General features: G+C 48.4%; 1 protein-coding gene across 1 annotated transcript in view; it reads right to left on the bottom strand.

Annotated features, from left to right (window-relative positions):
* ARHGAP33 (Rho GTPase activating protein 33) overlaps window positions 1-10171 on the bottom strand; it is a 72009-nt gene extending 61838 nt beyond the window's left edge. Inside the window, exons 1-2 of the mRNA XM_040422229.1 lie at window positions 9995-10171; window positions 7873-7942 (exon numbers count right to left, since the gene is read on the bottom strand). Coding sequence (XP_040278163.1) covers window positions 7873-7935 — 63 coding nt within the window. The 5' untranslated portion in view covers window positions 7936-7942; window positions 9995-10171. The remainder of the gene's footprint in view (window positions 1-7872; window positions 7943-9994) is intronic.
* Between the last annotated feature and the right edge of the window lie 2944 nt (window positions 10172-13115).

The raw sequence follows: 13115 nt of genomic DNA on the forward strand, positions 1-13115 counted from the left end.
AACGTGAATGCTGCTTTGGATGTGATGGGAGTATAAGACATTATGTAACAGTGTAAATGTGAACGACGCATTGGATGTGGCTGGAGAATATAACATAATGGAAAAGCTACATTGGATGTGACTGGTGTAAAAAACACGCAAATGCCGCTTTGGGTGTGACAAACATAAGATCCGGCCGAGATAAGTAAGGGAAAAGATTATACCAAGCTATAAAAGTCTCATGGTACGGATCCCAGATCCAGGATCTGATAACTTTTAGAGATCTGCCCAACAACCAATCGTCTTGCTGCTGCGGTTGATTTCGGTTTCATGAGACGGGTGACAGTCAATATTTGCTGCAGATTGAACTCCAGACTGTGGAGACATCATTATCTGGACCTCATGACCCCAACACTGTCCTATAAACACTGTGCCGCCAGATACTGTCCTATAAACACTGTGCCGCCAGATACTGTCCTATAAACACTGTGCCGCCAGATACTGTCCTATAAACACTGTGCCGCCAGATACTGTCCTATAAACACTGTGCCGCCAGATACTGTCCTATAAACACTGTGCCGCCAGATACTGTCCTATAAACACTGTGCAATAAGCGTGTGCCGCCAGATACTTTCCTATAAACACTGTGCAATAAGCGTGTGCCGCCAGATACTTTCCTATAAGCACTGTGCCGCCAGATACTGTCCTATAAACACTGTGCAATAAGCGTGTGCCGCCAGCTACTGTCCTATAAACACGTGCAATAATCGTGTGCCGCCAGCTACTGTCCTATAAACACTGTGCAATAAGCGTGTGCCGCCAGATACTGTCCTATAAACACTGTGCCGCCAGATACTGTCCTATAAACACTGTGCCGCCAGATACTGTCCTATAAACACTGTGCTGCCAGATACTGTCCTATAAACACTGTGCCGCCAGATACTGTCCTATAAACATTTTTAAAACGGCTCACTTCACCCCCATAACACTGGGTTAGGTTGGGGGTCAGTAAAAAGCTCCATCTTGACTGGACGGCCACCAGTATAAGACGGATCTGCTATGGGCGGACCTTAAAGGAGAACTCCTTACACGTACCCTCACTTTTCTACTCACTTAGGTCCCTCAGCAAAAGACCTCAAGACAGGAGAAGATGGAACTGACGAGGACAATGGCTCCGTCATAGTGGAGCATTCCTTTAAGTGCAGCCTATAGAAGAGTTGAAGGTGCAGGTACAGTCCTCATAGGTTACCATACGTCAAGATCCGTGACCAAACCCCTCAGGTCCTACCATACTAGAATATCTAACAGCCTGTGGTTGTCACAGCCCCTCCCCCAGCATCACTCAGGGCTTCTTCCTCCGGCAGTGGGCTGATAACTTCCTGTGACTACCCATGGACCCGACTGTAGTCACCCAGACTGGGAGCCAAGTGAGAACCTGTAGAGCGTAGGAGGGGGACTAGGAACGTGACTGTAGACCCCCCGCAGAGGTAATAGTAAACTACTGCTGCCAAGTTAGGATTTAAAGGGGAAGTCCACCCAAATGATTTCTCTACACCCCTTTAAATATAACAGATCAGACACTTATTTCTTCGGATTTTCGATTATTACTGCAGGTCGGACCGGCTGCTGAACGACTCCACTGTCAGGTAGAAGAGATGGAAGGGCCGGGGCTGAGATGGTGAATTGATAAGCGGCGCCGATGAAGAGACGTAAATCTTTTTTTTCTGGCGATTTCAGTCACCTCCACCTGCACATAACGGGGAGCGATAGCTTGTATATAGCTGTAATACAGTCCCCTCCACCTGCAGATAACAGGGAGCAATAGCTTGTATATAGCTGTAATACAGTCCCCTCCACCTGCAGATAACGGGGAGCAATAGCTTGTATATAGCTGTAATACAGTCCCCTCCACCTGCAGATAACGGGGAGCGATAGCCTGTATATAGCTGTAATACAGTCCCCTCCACCTGCAGATAACGGGGAGCGATAGCTTGAATATAGCTGTAATACAGTCCCCTCCACCTGCAGATAACAGTGAGCAATAGCTTGTATATAGCTGTAATACAGTCCCCTCCACCTGCAGATAACGGGGAGCGATAGCTTGTATATAGCTGTAATACAGTCCCCTCCACCTGCAGATAACGGGGAGCGATAGCTTGTATATAGCTGTAATACAGTCCCCTCCACCTGCAGATAACAGGGAGCAATAGCTTGTATATAGCTGTAATACAGTCCCCTCCACCTGCAGATACCGGGGAGCAATAGCCTGTATATAGCTGTAATACAGTCCCCTCCACCTGCAGATAACAGGGAGCGATAGCTTGTATATAGCTGTAATACAGTCCCCTCCACCTGCAGATAACAGGGAGCGATAGCTTGTATATAGCTGTAATACAGTCCCCTCCACCTGCAGATAACAGGGAGCGATAGCTTGTATATAGCTGTAATACAGTCCCCTCCACCTGCTGATAACAGGGAGCGATAGCTTGTATATAGCTGTAATACAGTCCCCTCCACCTGCAGATAACAGGGAGCAATAGCTTGTATATAGCTGTAATACAGTCCCCTCCACCTGCAGATAACGGGGAGCAATAGCTTGTATATAGCTGTAATACAGTCCCCTCCACCTGCAGATAACGGGGAGCGATAGCCTGTATATAGCTGTAATACAGTCCCCTCCATCTGCAGATAACAGGGAGCGATAGCTTGTATATAGCTGTAATACAGTCCCCTCCACCTGCAGATAACGGGGAGCGATAGCTTGTATATAGCTGTAATACAGTCCCCTCTACCTGCAGATAACAAGGAGCGATAGCCTGTATATAGCTGTAATACAGTCCCCTCCATCTGCAGATAACAGGGAGCAATAGCCTGTATATAGCTGTAATACAGTCCCCTCCACCTGCAGATAACGGGGAGCAATAGCTTGTATATAGCTGTAATACAGTCCCCTCCACCTGCAGATAACAGGGAGCAATAGCTTGTATATAGCTGTAATACAGTCCCCTCCACCTGCAGATAACGGGGAGCAATAGCTTGTATATAGCTGTAATACAGTCCCCTCCACCTGCAGATAACAGGGAGCAATAGTTGTATATAGCTGTAATACAGTCCCCTCCACCAGCAGATAACGGGGAGCAATAACCTGTATATAGCTGTAATACAGTCCCCTCCACCTGCAGTTAACGGGGAGCGATAGCTTGTATATAGCTGTAATACAGTCCCCTCCATCTGCAGATAACAGGGAGCAATAGCCTGTATATAGCTGTAATACAGTCCCCTCCACCTGCAGATAACGGGGAGCAATAGCTTGTATATAGCTGTAATACAGTCCCCTCCACCTGCAGATAACAGGGAGCAATAGTTGTATATAGCTGTAATACAGTCCCCTCCACCAGCAGATAACGGGGAGCAATAACCTGTATATAGCTGTAATACAGTCCCCTCCACCTGCAGTTAACGGGGAGCGATAGCTTGTATATAGCTGTAATACAGTCCCCTCTACCTGCAGATAACAGGGAGCGATAGCTTGTATATAGCTGTAATACAGTCCCCTCCACCTGCTGATAACAGGGAGCGATAGCTTGTATATAGCTGTAATACAGTCCCCTCCACCTGCAGATAACAGGGAGCGATAGCTTGTATATAGCTGTAATACAGTCCCCTCCACCTGCAGATAACGGGGAGCGATAGCTTGTATATAGCTGTAATACAGTCCCCTCCACCTGCAGATAACAGGGAGCGATAGCCTGTATATAGCTGTAATACAGTCCCCTCCACCTGCAGATAACAGGGAGCGATAGCCTGTATATAGCTGTAATACAGTCCCCTCCACCTGCAGATAACAGGGAGCAATAGCCTGTATATAGCTGTAATACAGTCCCCTCCACCTGCAGATAACAGGGAGCAATAGCTTGTATATAGCTGTAATACAGTCCCCTCCACCTGCTGATAACAGGGAGCAATAGCCTGTATATAGCTGTAATACAGTCCCCTCCACCTGCTGATAACAGGGAGCAATAGCCTGTATATAGCTGTAATACAGTCCCCTCCACCTGCAGATAACAGGGAGCGATAGCTTGTATATAGCTGTAATACAGTCCCCTCCACCTGCTGATAACATAGAACAATCACCCCCATTCTCTTCAGGTCTGCAGTCCTGACATTTAGGCCGCAGCAGATACAACCTCCGGCCGCCTGTCTATAGCAGAGACTATCACTCTCACTATTGTCACCCCCCAATGCTTCACGCGGGAACAGCTGTTACCATGGGAACCTGCATCACCATAGCCATGGCCATGAAGCTCAGGGTGGGCATTCAGAGCAGGCCGAGGGGCTGGGAACGAGGAGGGGGTAGTCCCGGCTTTTGTTATGTTAATGGTGGGGACACAGTGATCCCAGTGTGATGCTGACCGCGCTCCCTCCAATACTAATCACCCCCGGGCCGGGGGGCTTCTGCGGCCTGGTCTGCCCGGAGCTGTCAGCGTACGCCATTTATCAGCAGATCACGTCCTGCGCCACCGTATACGTAGGTTTAGTGGTATGGTCCCTTGGCCCAAAGAGCTTACAATCTAGTCAAAATCCCCCACACGGTGTAATAACCGGTATCTGAAAATAGCCCATTTTAAAGGCCGTAAATGACCCCCCGAGCGCCTCCTAATTGGGGGCGCTCCGCCATCGACCCAATTAAGAGGCGGCTCGTTTACAGCTGGAAGCCCGCTGCTTGCCTGCAGAGCATCGCTCACTCGGCCCCACGTCGCCCACTCTTTCTGCAGAGCGTCGCTCGCACAGACTCACAGACACTTGATCCCCGGCATTGCACCTGCTGCAGCCTCCGAAGGCCTGAGACCGACGGGGTTAACCCTCGCCAGGAGGAGGCGATCGGAAATGTCATTTTTGGCTTTTAGACATCTTCAACGGTCTAGAAAAGGGCCATCGGGGGCGTCAGCAGCGCCACCGCCGCCCACCACAAAGGCACCTGTCCATCATCATCATCATCATCGTGCAGCATGCACCGGCGGGTACTCGGCCATGCCCCCTGGTACTCACCACCATCTTGCTGCCAGGAGCTCAGAGGGGTATACAGGGGCCGTCTCGCTCAGCCCTCTCCATATTGCATGGTTCCTCTTTTCTTTTTTTTGTTGAGGGGGGTGGGGGGGTAGATACGGCTTGAAATTCCAGAATCGGTGGGGTGCCCGGGGGCGCTGCCTTTGTCCCCCTAGCGTCTGCTGCAGTGGGGTCTAAGCTTCCTTCCCATAGTGTCTCTTCACGAGCGGCAGACTCTCTCGGTATGTCTCTATCGCTGACAGTCTGTCTCATTACATTGTCCCAGTTCAGACCGTGGGCAGCTGGATTTGAACACTCTACGGGGGGGGACGAGGAAGAACCAAAGAGATATCTTCCCCGATAAGAATCCAATCCCCCCCCCCAAAATCAACAATCAGCGTCCACTTCTAGGTGTTGCCGCCGCACGGTCAGCCACGACCTACCCTCCTGCCTGCCGGGGGCACCTACCGTGTCAATCCTCCGCCGCCCTCCCCCCCTCCAACCTGGAGAATGGAATAATCCATTCAGGTGCAAAGACAATGGTGGAGTGTGAGATGGAGAGTGGCCAATGAGCGCTGGCAGTCCCATGCAAGCCCTGTGTACACATGGAAGGTGGAGCACTGACCGCTCGCAGGGAAGCACCATTGTCCGCGCGCTCAGCCGGGGGCGCTTACTTCTCACACTCCTCCAGACGGAGCAGAACGTACTGATGAGGGCGAACGCTGGCAGAATCCGTTAGTAAATATTTACTGTCAGGACGGAGAGCGTTAGAGTGTATCAGACGGAGTAATAATACTACAGTGTACGCACAGTGATATAATGTATCAGGGAGAGTAATAATAATACTACTACAGTGTACGCACAGTGATATAATGTATCAGGGGGAGTAATAATACTACAGTGTACACAGCAGTGATATAATGTATCAGGGGGAGTATCAATAATACTACAGTGTACACACAGTGATATAATGTATCAGGGGGAGTAATAATAATACTACTACAGTGTACGCACAGTGATATAATGTATCAGGGGGAGTAATAATACTACAGTGTACACAGCAGTGATATAATGTATCAGGGGGAGTATCAATAATACTACAGTGTACACAGCAGTGATATAATGTATCAGGGGGAGTATCAATAATACTACAGTGTACACACAGTGATATAATGTATCAGGGGGAGTAATAATACTACAGTGTACACAGCAGTGATATAATGTATCAGGGGGAGTAATAATACTACAGTGTACACAGCAGTGATATAATGTATCAGGGGGAGTATCAATAATACTACAGTGTACACACAGTGATATAATGTATCAGGGGGAGTATCAATAATACTACAGTGTACACAGCAGTGATATAATGTATCAGGGGGAGTAATAATAATACTACAATGTACACAGCAGTGTTATAATGTATCGGGGGTATAATATTAATACTACAGTGTACACACAGTGATATAATGTATCAGGGAGAGTAATAATACTACTACAGTGTACACAGCAGTGTTATAATGTATCAGGGTGTAATAATAATAATACTACAGGATACACAGCAGTGATACATTATATCAGGGGGTAATGCAGTGTACACAGTGATATAATGTATCAGAGGGAGTAATAATACTACAGTAAATACAGCAGTGATATAATGTATCAGGGTGTAATAATACTACTACTACAGTGTACGCACAGTGATATAATGCATCAGGGGGAGTAATAATACTACAGTATACACAGCAGTGATATAATGTATCAGGGGGTGTAATACTACTACTACAGTGTACACACAGTTATATAATGTATCAGGGGGTGTAATAATAATACTACAGTATACACAGCAGTGATATAATGTATCAGGGAGAGTAATAATAATACTACTGCAGTGTACGCACAGTGATATAATGTATCAAGGGGTGTAATAATAATACTACAGTGTAGACAGCAGTGATATAATGTATCAGGGTATTATAATACTACTACAGTATTTACAGCAGTGATATAATGTATCAGGGGGAGTAATAATAATAATACTACAGTGTACACACAGTGATATAATGTATCAGGGGGAGTAATAATACTACAGTGTACGCACAGTGATATAATGTATCAGGGAGAGTAATAATACTACTACTACTACTACAGTGTACGCACAGTGATATAATGTATCAGAGTGTAATAATAATACTACTACAGTATACACAGCAGTGATATAATGTATCAGGGGGAGTAATACTACTACTACTACTACAGTGTACACAGCAGTGATATAATGTATCAGGGGGAGTAATAATACTACAGTGTACGCACAGTAATATAATGTATCAGGGAGAGTAATAATACTACTACTACAGTGTACGTACAGTGATATAATGTATCAGAGTGTAATAATAATGCTACTACAATGTACACAGCAGTGATATAATGTATCAGGGGGAGTAATAATAATACTACTACAATGTACACAGCAGTGATATAATGTATCAGGGGGAGTAATAATACTACTACTACAGTGTACGCACAGTGATATAATGTATCAGGGGGAGTAATAATACTACTACAGTCTACACAGCAGTGATATAATGTATCAGAGTGTAATAATAATACTACTACAGTCTACACAGCAGTGATATAATGTATCAGGGGGAGTAATACTACTACTACTACAGTGTATACAGTCTACACAGCAGTGATATAATGTATGGGGGGGAGTAATAATACTACTACTACTACAGTGTACGCACAGTGATATAATGTATCAGGGTAATGCAGTGTACACAGCAGTATTATTACGCACTAGTTCATTATAACACTGGATGATATAACACAGCTGTTCCTTACTTGAGCCAGAGGTTCGGGGGTCTCTTCTTTCGGCGGCCGATCACTTTCAGGGGTCTCTTCCATTTCACATCTGGGGGACGCAAACAAAGGCCCCATCAATGAATCATCTACATAATAAGCAGGTGGAATCTAAGTCCATAAACCTGACTCGTACAGAGACCCCCAAATCATGAACACTGAAGGTGCCGCAGTCACTTCACTGCCCCCAATGGAACAGCACCCCTAGTGGCCAGACACTAGAATGCAAAACCGTATGGCCTCCCGTCAAAGGTCCCCCCTTTATAATTTGCTGGGGAGATTTTTCGGTTGGGGGGGGGGGGAGGGGGTCATCCATTGGGGCAGATTTGCACTTCTAGTTATGGGGCCCCGGACTGGCCCCACAGATGGATGCAATTCAGGGATTTCCAAAGCTCTCTGGAGACCTGGGGAATTTCCAGATTGCTTCAAAAGCTTCTGATGACCAAAGGGCTGCAGCTCCAGGAAAAGCTGGGTGGAAAGGCTCAGGGATTTTCCCCCTCCCCGTACGTCCATGGCTATTTAACTGAGCAAAGGTCGCAATGTGCAAAACCTAAAGTGACAGCAAGCAGAGGAAACCATGTATCGTCGCATAAAACCACGCGCAGCGCTGCGCCGACACACTGTGACACGCGACCACCTGACTGCGCCGGAGACCTGCGGCTTTACAGCATCCTGCCACTTTCTAATCCACTTTCAAGATCTCTGCTGGCTGCCAGTGAATGGAAGTATTAATATTTCCATCCAGAGACTGAAAGGTGGACACACATTGCTGCACAGTTGCGTTCAAATTCGTTCAGTCTTTGCGGTCAGCCCAGCCTGATATACTGCTCAAAGTGGAGGGTTTGTTACAGTGTATCAGCAAAGACAAGCGATATGAACCACAGACTGGAGCAGACCTGGGGGAACGTGGGTCAGGCGAGCGTTCAAACCTGCGTTGAGGGTAGTTAGTAGGACATTAAAGTGTGTGGGGGCATCACTCTGTTCGGGGGGGGTCACTTTAAGGGGCTGTCTCATCTGAGACATTGGTGGCATATCAGAAGGACATAGGGGCGTAGCGAACGGCTCATGGGCCCCGGTGCAAGAGTTCAGCTTGGGCCCCCCTTCCCTCAGTGCGTTTTCTTATGTGGCACGATGGTCTTCGGGCCCCCTCAGGCTCCTGGGCCCGGTAGCGACTGCTACCTCTGCACCCCCTACAGCTACGCCCATGCACCCAATGTCCGCTAGGTGCAGGTCCCAGAACTCAGGGATCGGCTGCTATCTCCAGGACGGGGCCCTCCGAAGCGAAAGAGAGCGCAGCACTCACGCGGGGCGCGCTCTCCATTCATTTCTAGGTGAGTTTAGAAAATAGCTGAGCGAGCGTGCTCCGTGATTTTCGGAAGTCTCGTAGAAATGGAGAGCTTACCGCGCGCAATATGGGGGTGTTGGAGAAGATAGCCGTGCCAGCAGTCCCATAGAAACGAACGGAGAGAGGGGCTGCACATGCGTGGACGCTCTCGTCTCACTTCGGGGGTCCCGTTCTGGAGACAGATACAGGGACCTATCTGACATTGGCGGTATATCCTAGCCCTATGCGACCAATGTCTCAGATGAGATAACCCCTTTAAGGGGGCCTCATTCTGCTGTGAGGGGGTCACCATACTACATAGGGAGCGCTAAGGAAGCAGCATTACTGTGTCGGGAACACAATGGGCATTTGTAAAAACAATGTCGCAGCGCGCCACTGGTGTTTTTCGCGCAGACCTTTATCCGTCGGCGGGTGCGTAAAGCCCTAGGGGACTCCAGGTCTGGACCGATACATTGTAGCAAAAGTTTTAGGTCAGAATGAGTTTTCAGTTTCATCGTTTACTGACAGCAAGAAGAGTTCTTGAAAATAGTGAGGCGCACAGATTTCGATCGCATTGCTTCCTCCCATGATATGTGCGGCAGCGGAGGGGGGGGGGGGGGGGGGTCTGGCAGCGGTCCGAGTAAGCCAGATACTCCATTGTGTACGGCGGTGACTGGAGATTTGGGGAGCGGATACAGAGAACCCCTGCGAGGACTGTGTGCCGCCATAGGTGGTGGGCTCAGGAGGAGGAGGGGTCCCTGGGGGTACGGCGGCACTCACCTGTCGGTCAGGTAGCTGTCAGTTCTCCGCTCTTTGTATGCAAAGTGCAAGCGCCTTTGTTTCTGCAAACGTGGAACTTAACTCAAGAGGAAGCCGGTCCAGCAGCTGAAACGGGAAGCCGCTGGTTAACCCTTTCCTGTCACAGTGTCTGCTCAGCCTCACGTGAGCTGGGGGTGGCAGCGGATAAGCTGGGCTATGAGTTTACCTGGGCCCCAGCAATAACAGGTCATCTGCCCTGCAGCCAAGGGGAAATACGTGGATTCTTCTAGTTTAAACCAACACCCCCCCCCCCCCCCCCCCCCTCCCCCTTATCGGAGTCATCCTCATAAATACATGGTGACCACTACCCATTGCTTCACCCACATCGTTATGGTCAGTTACAGCCCCTCCCTTGCACGTGTGTCATTGTTCACTGAATTGCTGGCATTCTATTCATGAACTAGGACGCTTAGGTGTCCTGGAGTCTGGTGGCGTCTCTTTTACAAGGATCAGTCATGACACTAACCCCAGAACCTGAATAGTCTATACATCAGACTAGGAAGCGTTATATATTCCCTGCTTGCTTATTGCGCCGTTTAGGCAAGAGTCAGTACGCACTGCCGTTCTGGCATTATATTCCAAGATACTTTGCACTTTTAAAAACTAGCGCTGGCTCTTAGGCACGAGGTCTATGACGCCTCAGGATAATAAATCCAAAGCAAAAGGCGGATCCATTGTAACAATGCCTAAAACGGACAAGAATAGGGCATGTTCTATTTTTTTTGCGGGGTTACGGAACGGACGTTCGGATGCGGACAGCACGCGTTGTGCTGTCCACGTTTTTTGCAGACCCATTGAAATGAATGGGTCCGCATCCTGTCTGCAAAAAAAACCCAGAACAGACACGGAAACAAACAAGGTTCGTGTGCATGTAGCCAAAGTTAAATAAATCACAGGTGGTGCCTGCTGTGCGCCAATCTTTATTTTTTTTTGCGGCCCGTATGTGCGGAACCATTCACTTCAACGGGGCCCTAAAAAAACGTGTCCGTATGGTCATAGGAACGCTCCTCAGCGATGATCTGCCTGTGTAATACTGCCACCCTTTAGGCTACTTTCACACTCGCGTTTTGGCTTTCCGTTTGTGAGATCCGTTCAGGGCTCCCACAAGCGGTCCAAAATGGATCAGTTTGGCCCTAATGCGTTCTGAATGGAAAAGGATCCGCTCAGAATGGATCAGTTTGGCCCAAATGCGTTCTGAATGGAAAAGGATCCGCTCAGAATGGATCAGTTTGCCTCCGTTCCGCTCTGGACGCTGCCTGCAGCGTTTTGCTGTCCGACTGACGAAGCGGAGCCAAACGGATCCGTCCTGACACACAACGTAAGTCAATGGGGACGGATCAGTTTTCTCTGACACAATAGAAAACGGATCCGTCCCCCATTGACTTTCAATGGTGTTCAGGACGGATCCGTCTTGGCTGTATAAGACATAATACAACCGGATCCGTTCATGACGAATGCATGACGGATCCGCCAAAAACGCGAGTGTGAAAGTAGCCTTACCCGTCGAACGAGCAAACGGGTAATTGGAATCTTTTAACAGGTTTAAAAATCTGCGTTTTCCAGGGGAAAAACGTGCGGTCTAATCATGTCGTATATAGTAGGAGACAGCACACCTCAGCCGCGCACGCCACAAGCACCACGGCTGAGCGTCCCCACGGCTTGATAAAGGGCTCGAAACGTTGCACTGACGAATATACTGCACTGAAATGCACTTTCCTACCACTGGTGTTGAAAAACAAGAATGGAATAAAAAAAAAAGCAATGATCGGAATTCTATGGTGTGCGGTCTCCTACTGTATACGACATAATCGTATCATCGGTCTCGCTGGTGGAGGGGGATCAATTCAGGTGACGCGCACCCACGGAAGCCTCTGAAGGGGAGAGTGCTGTGGTCAACGTTCTGTATAGTGCGGTCTAATCATGATCATTAGTGACCTCTCCTCCCCATACTGTGGAGGAGATCGCTGCATATAATAGCATCGCTCTCCTCCGCGGATGAGCAGGCGATTGCCGGGAAGGAACGGTTCCCTCCCCACAATCAGCTCCATGATCTAGTATCTACTCATGTAATATCAGCCTCACAAACAAGAGGCTTTGGGTGTGTTTGGAGACCGGCAGGTTTTGTGACGGGTGGTCCAGGCTCTCTGCGACATGTCCTGTATGGCTGTGCCGTCAGTCACGGACTAGCACACTGAAAACAGGAGGAAAAGTGACAAATGAGGAAGGAAGTAGAGTTTCATAATTTCACCACAAAAAATAAAAAAAAGTCTTAAAGGGGTGCTGCGGGATAGCAGGAGGGGTACAAAGTGCACCATTACATATTTAGGCTTTGTCCACCTTTATTGTTCTGATGCATCAACTGCAAATAGTCATCATTAGGCTCCATTCACACGTCCGCAAATGGGTCCGCATCCGTTCCGTAATTTTGCGGAACGGGTGCGGACCCATTCATTCTCTATGGGGACAGCACACAGTGTGCTGTCCGCATCCGCATTTCCGTGCCACGGCCCCGAACTTCTGGGCCACGGCTCCGCAAAAAATAGAACATGTCCTTTTCTTGTCCGCAATTGCGGACAATAGGAAGTTCTATGGGGGGGGTGCCTGCCGGGTGTATTGCGGATCCACAATACACGACGGACGTGTGAATGGACCCTAAAAAATGTACTACTGTTCTTACCCAGTTTCCATGGCAACAGACAACAAATCCATCCCGTGTAGTCTGATTCTGCAGACACTTTCTCCCCTATTTCCTGCCCATATCCCAAACATGTGTTAGGAAGGAGGGAGTGACTGCAGGATCAGACTACATGGCGTTTGATACGGTAGGAAATTTAGGGCGTCAAAATCTGGTAAATGGGAATCCAACTTCTGGCACCTCTGCCGATCAGCTGTTTACTTGGCCAGTGATGTCGCATCCATCGCTCACGTGGCCTTTGTACAGCTCAGCCCCATTCAAGGCAATGCGACTGAGCTGCAATACCAAGCACAGCCACTATACACCAAAAGGCGCTGTGCTTGGTATTCTATGAAGAGGTCAGAAAAATTGAGTGCCGTGGCCCCTTCAAACGGTTGATGGGTGGGG

The sequence above is a fragment of the Bufo bufo genome, chromosome 1, assembly GCF_905171765.1.
Source record: "Bufo bufo chromosome 1, aBufBuf1.1, whole genome shotgun sequence".
Taxonomy (NCBI): domain Eukaryota; kingdom Metazoa; phylum Chordata; class Amphibia; order Anura; family Bufonidae; genus Bufo; species Bufo bufo.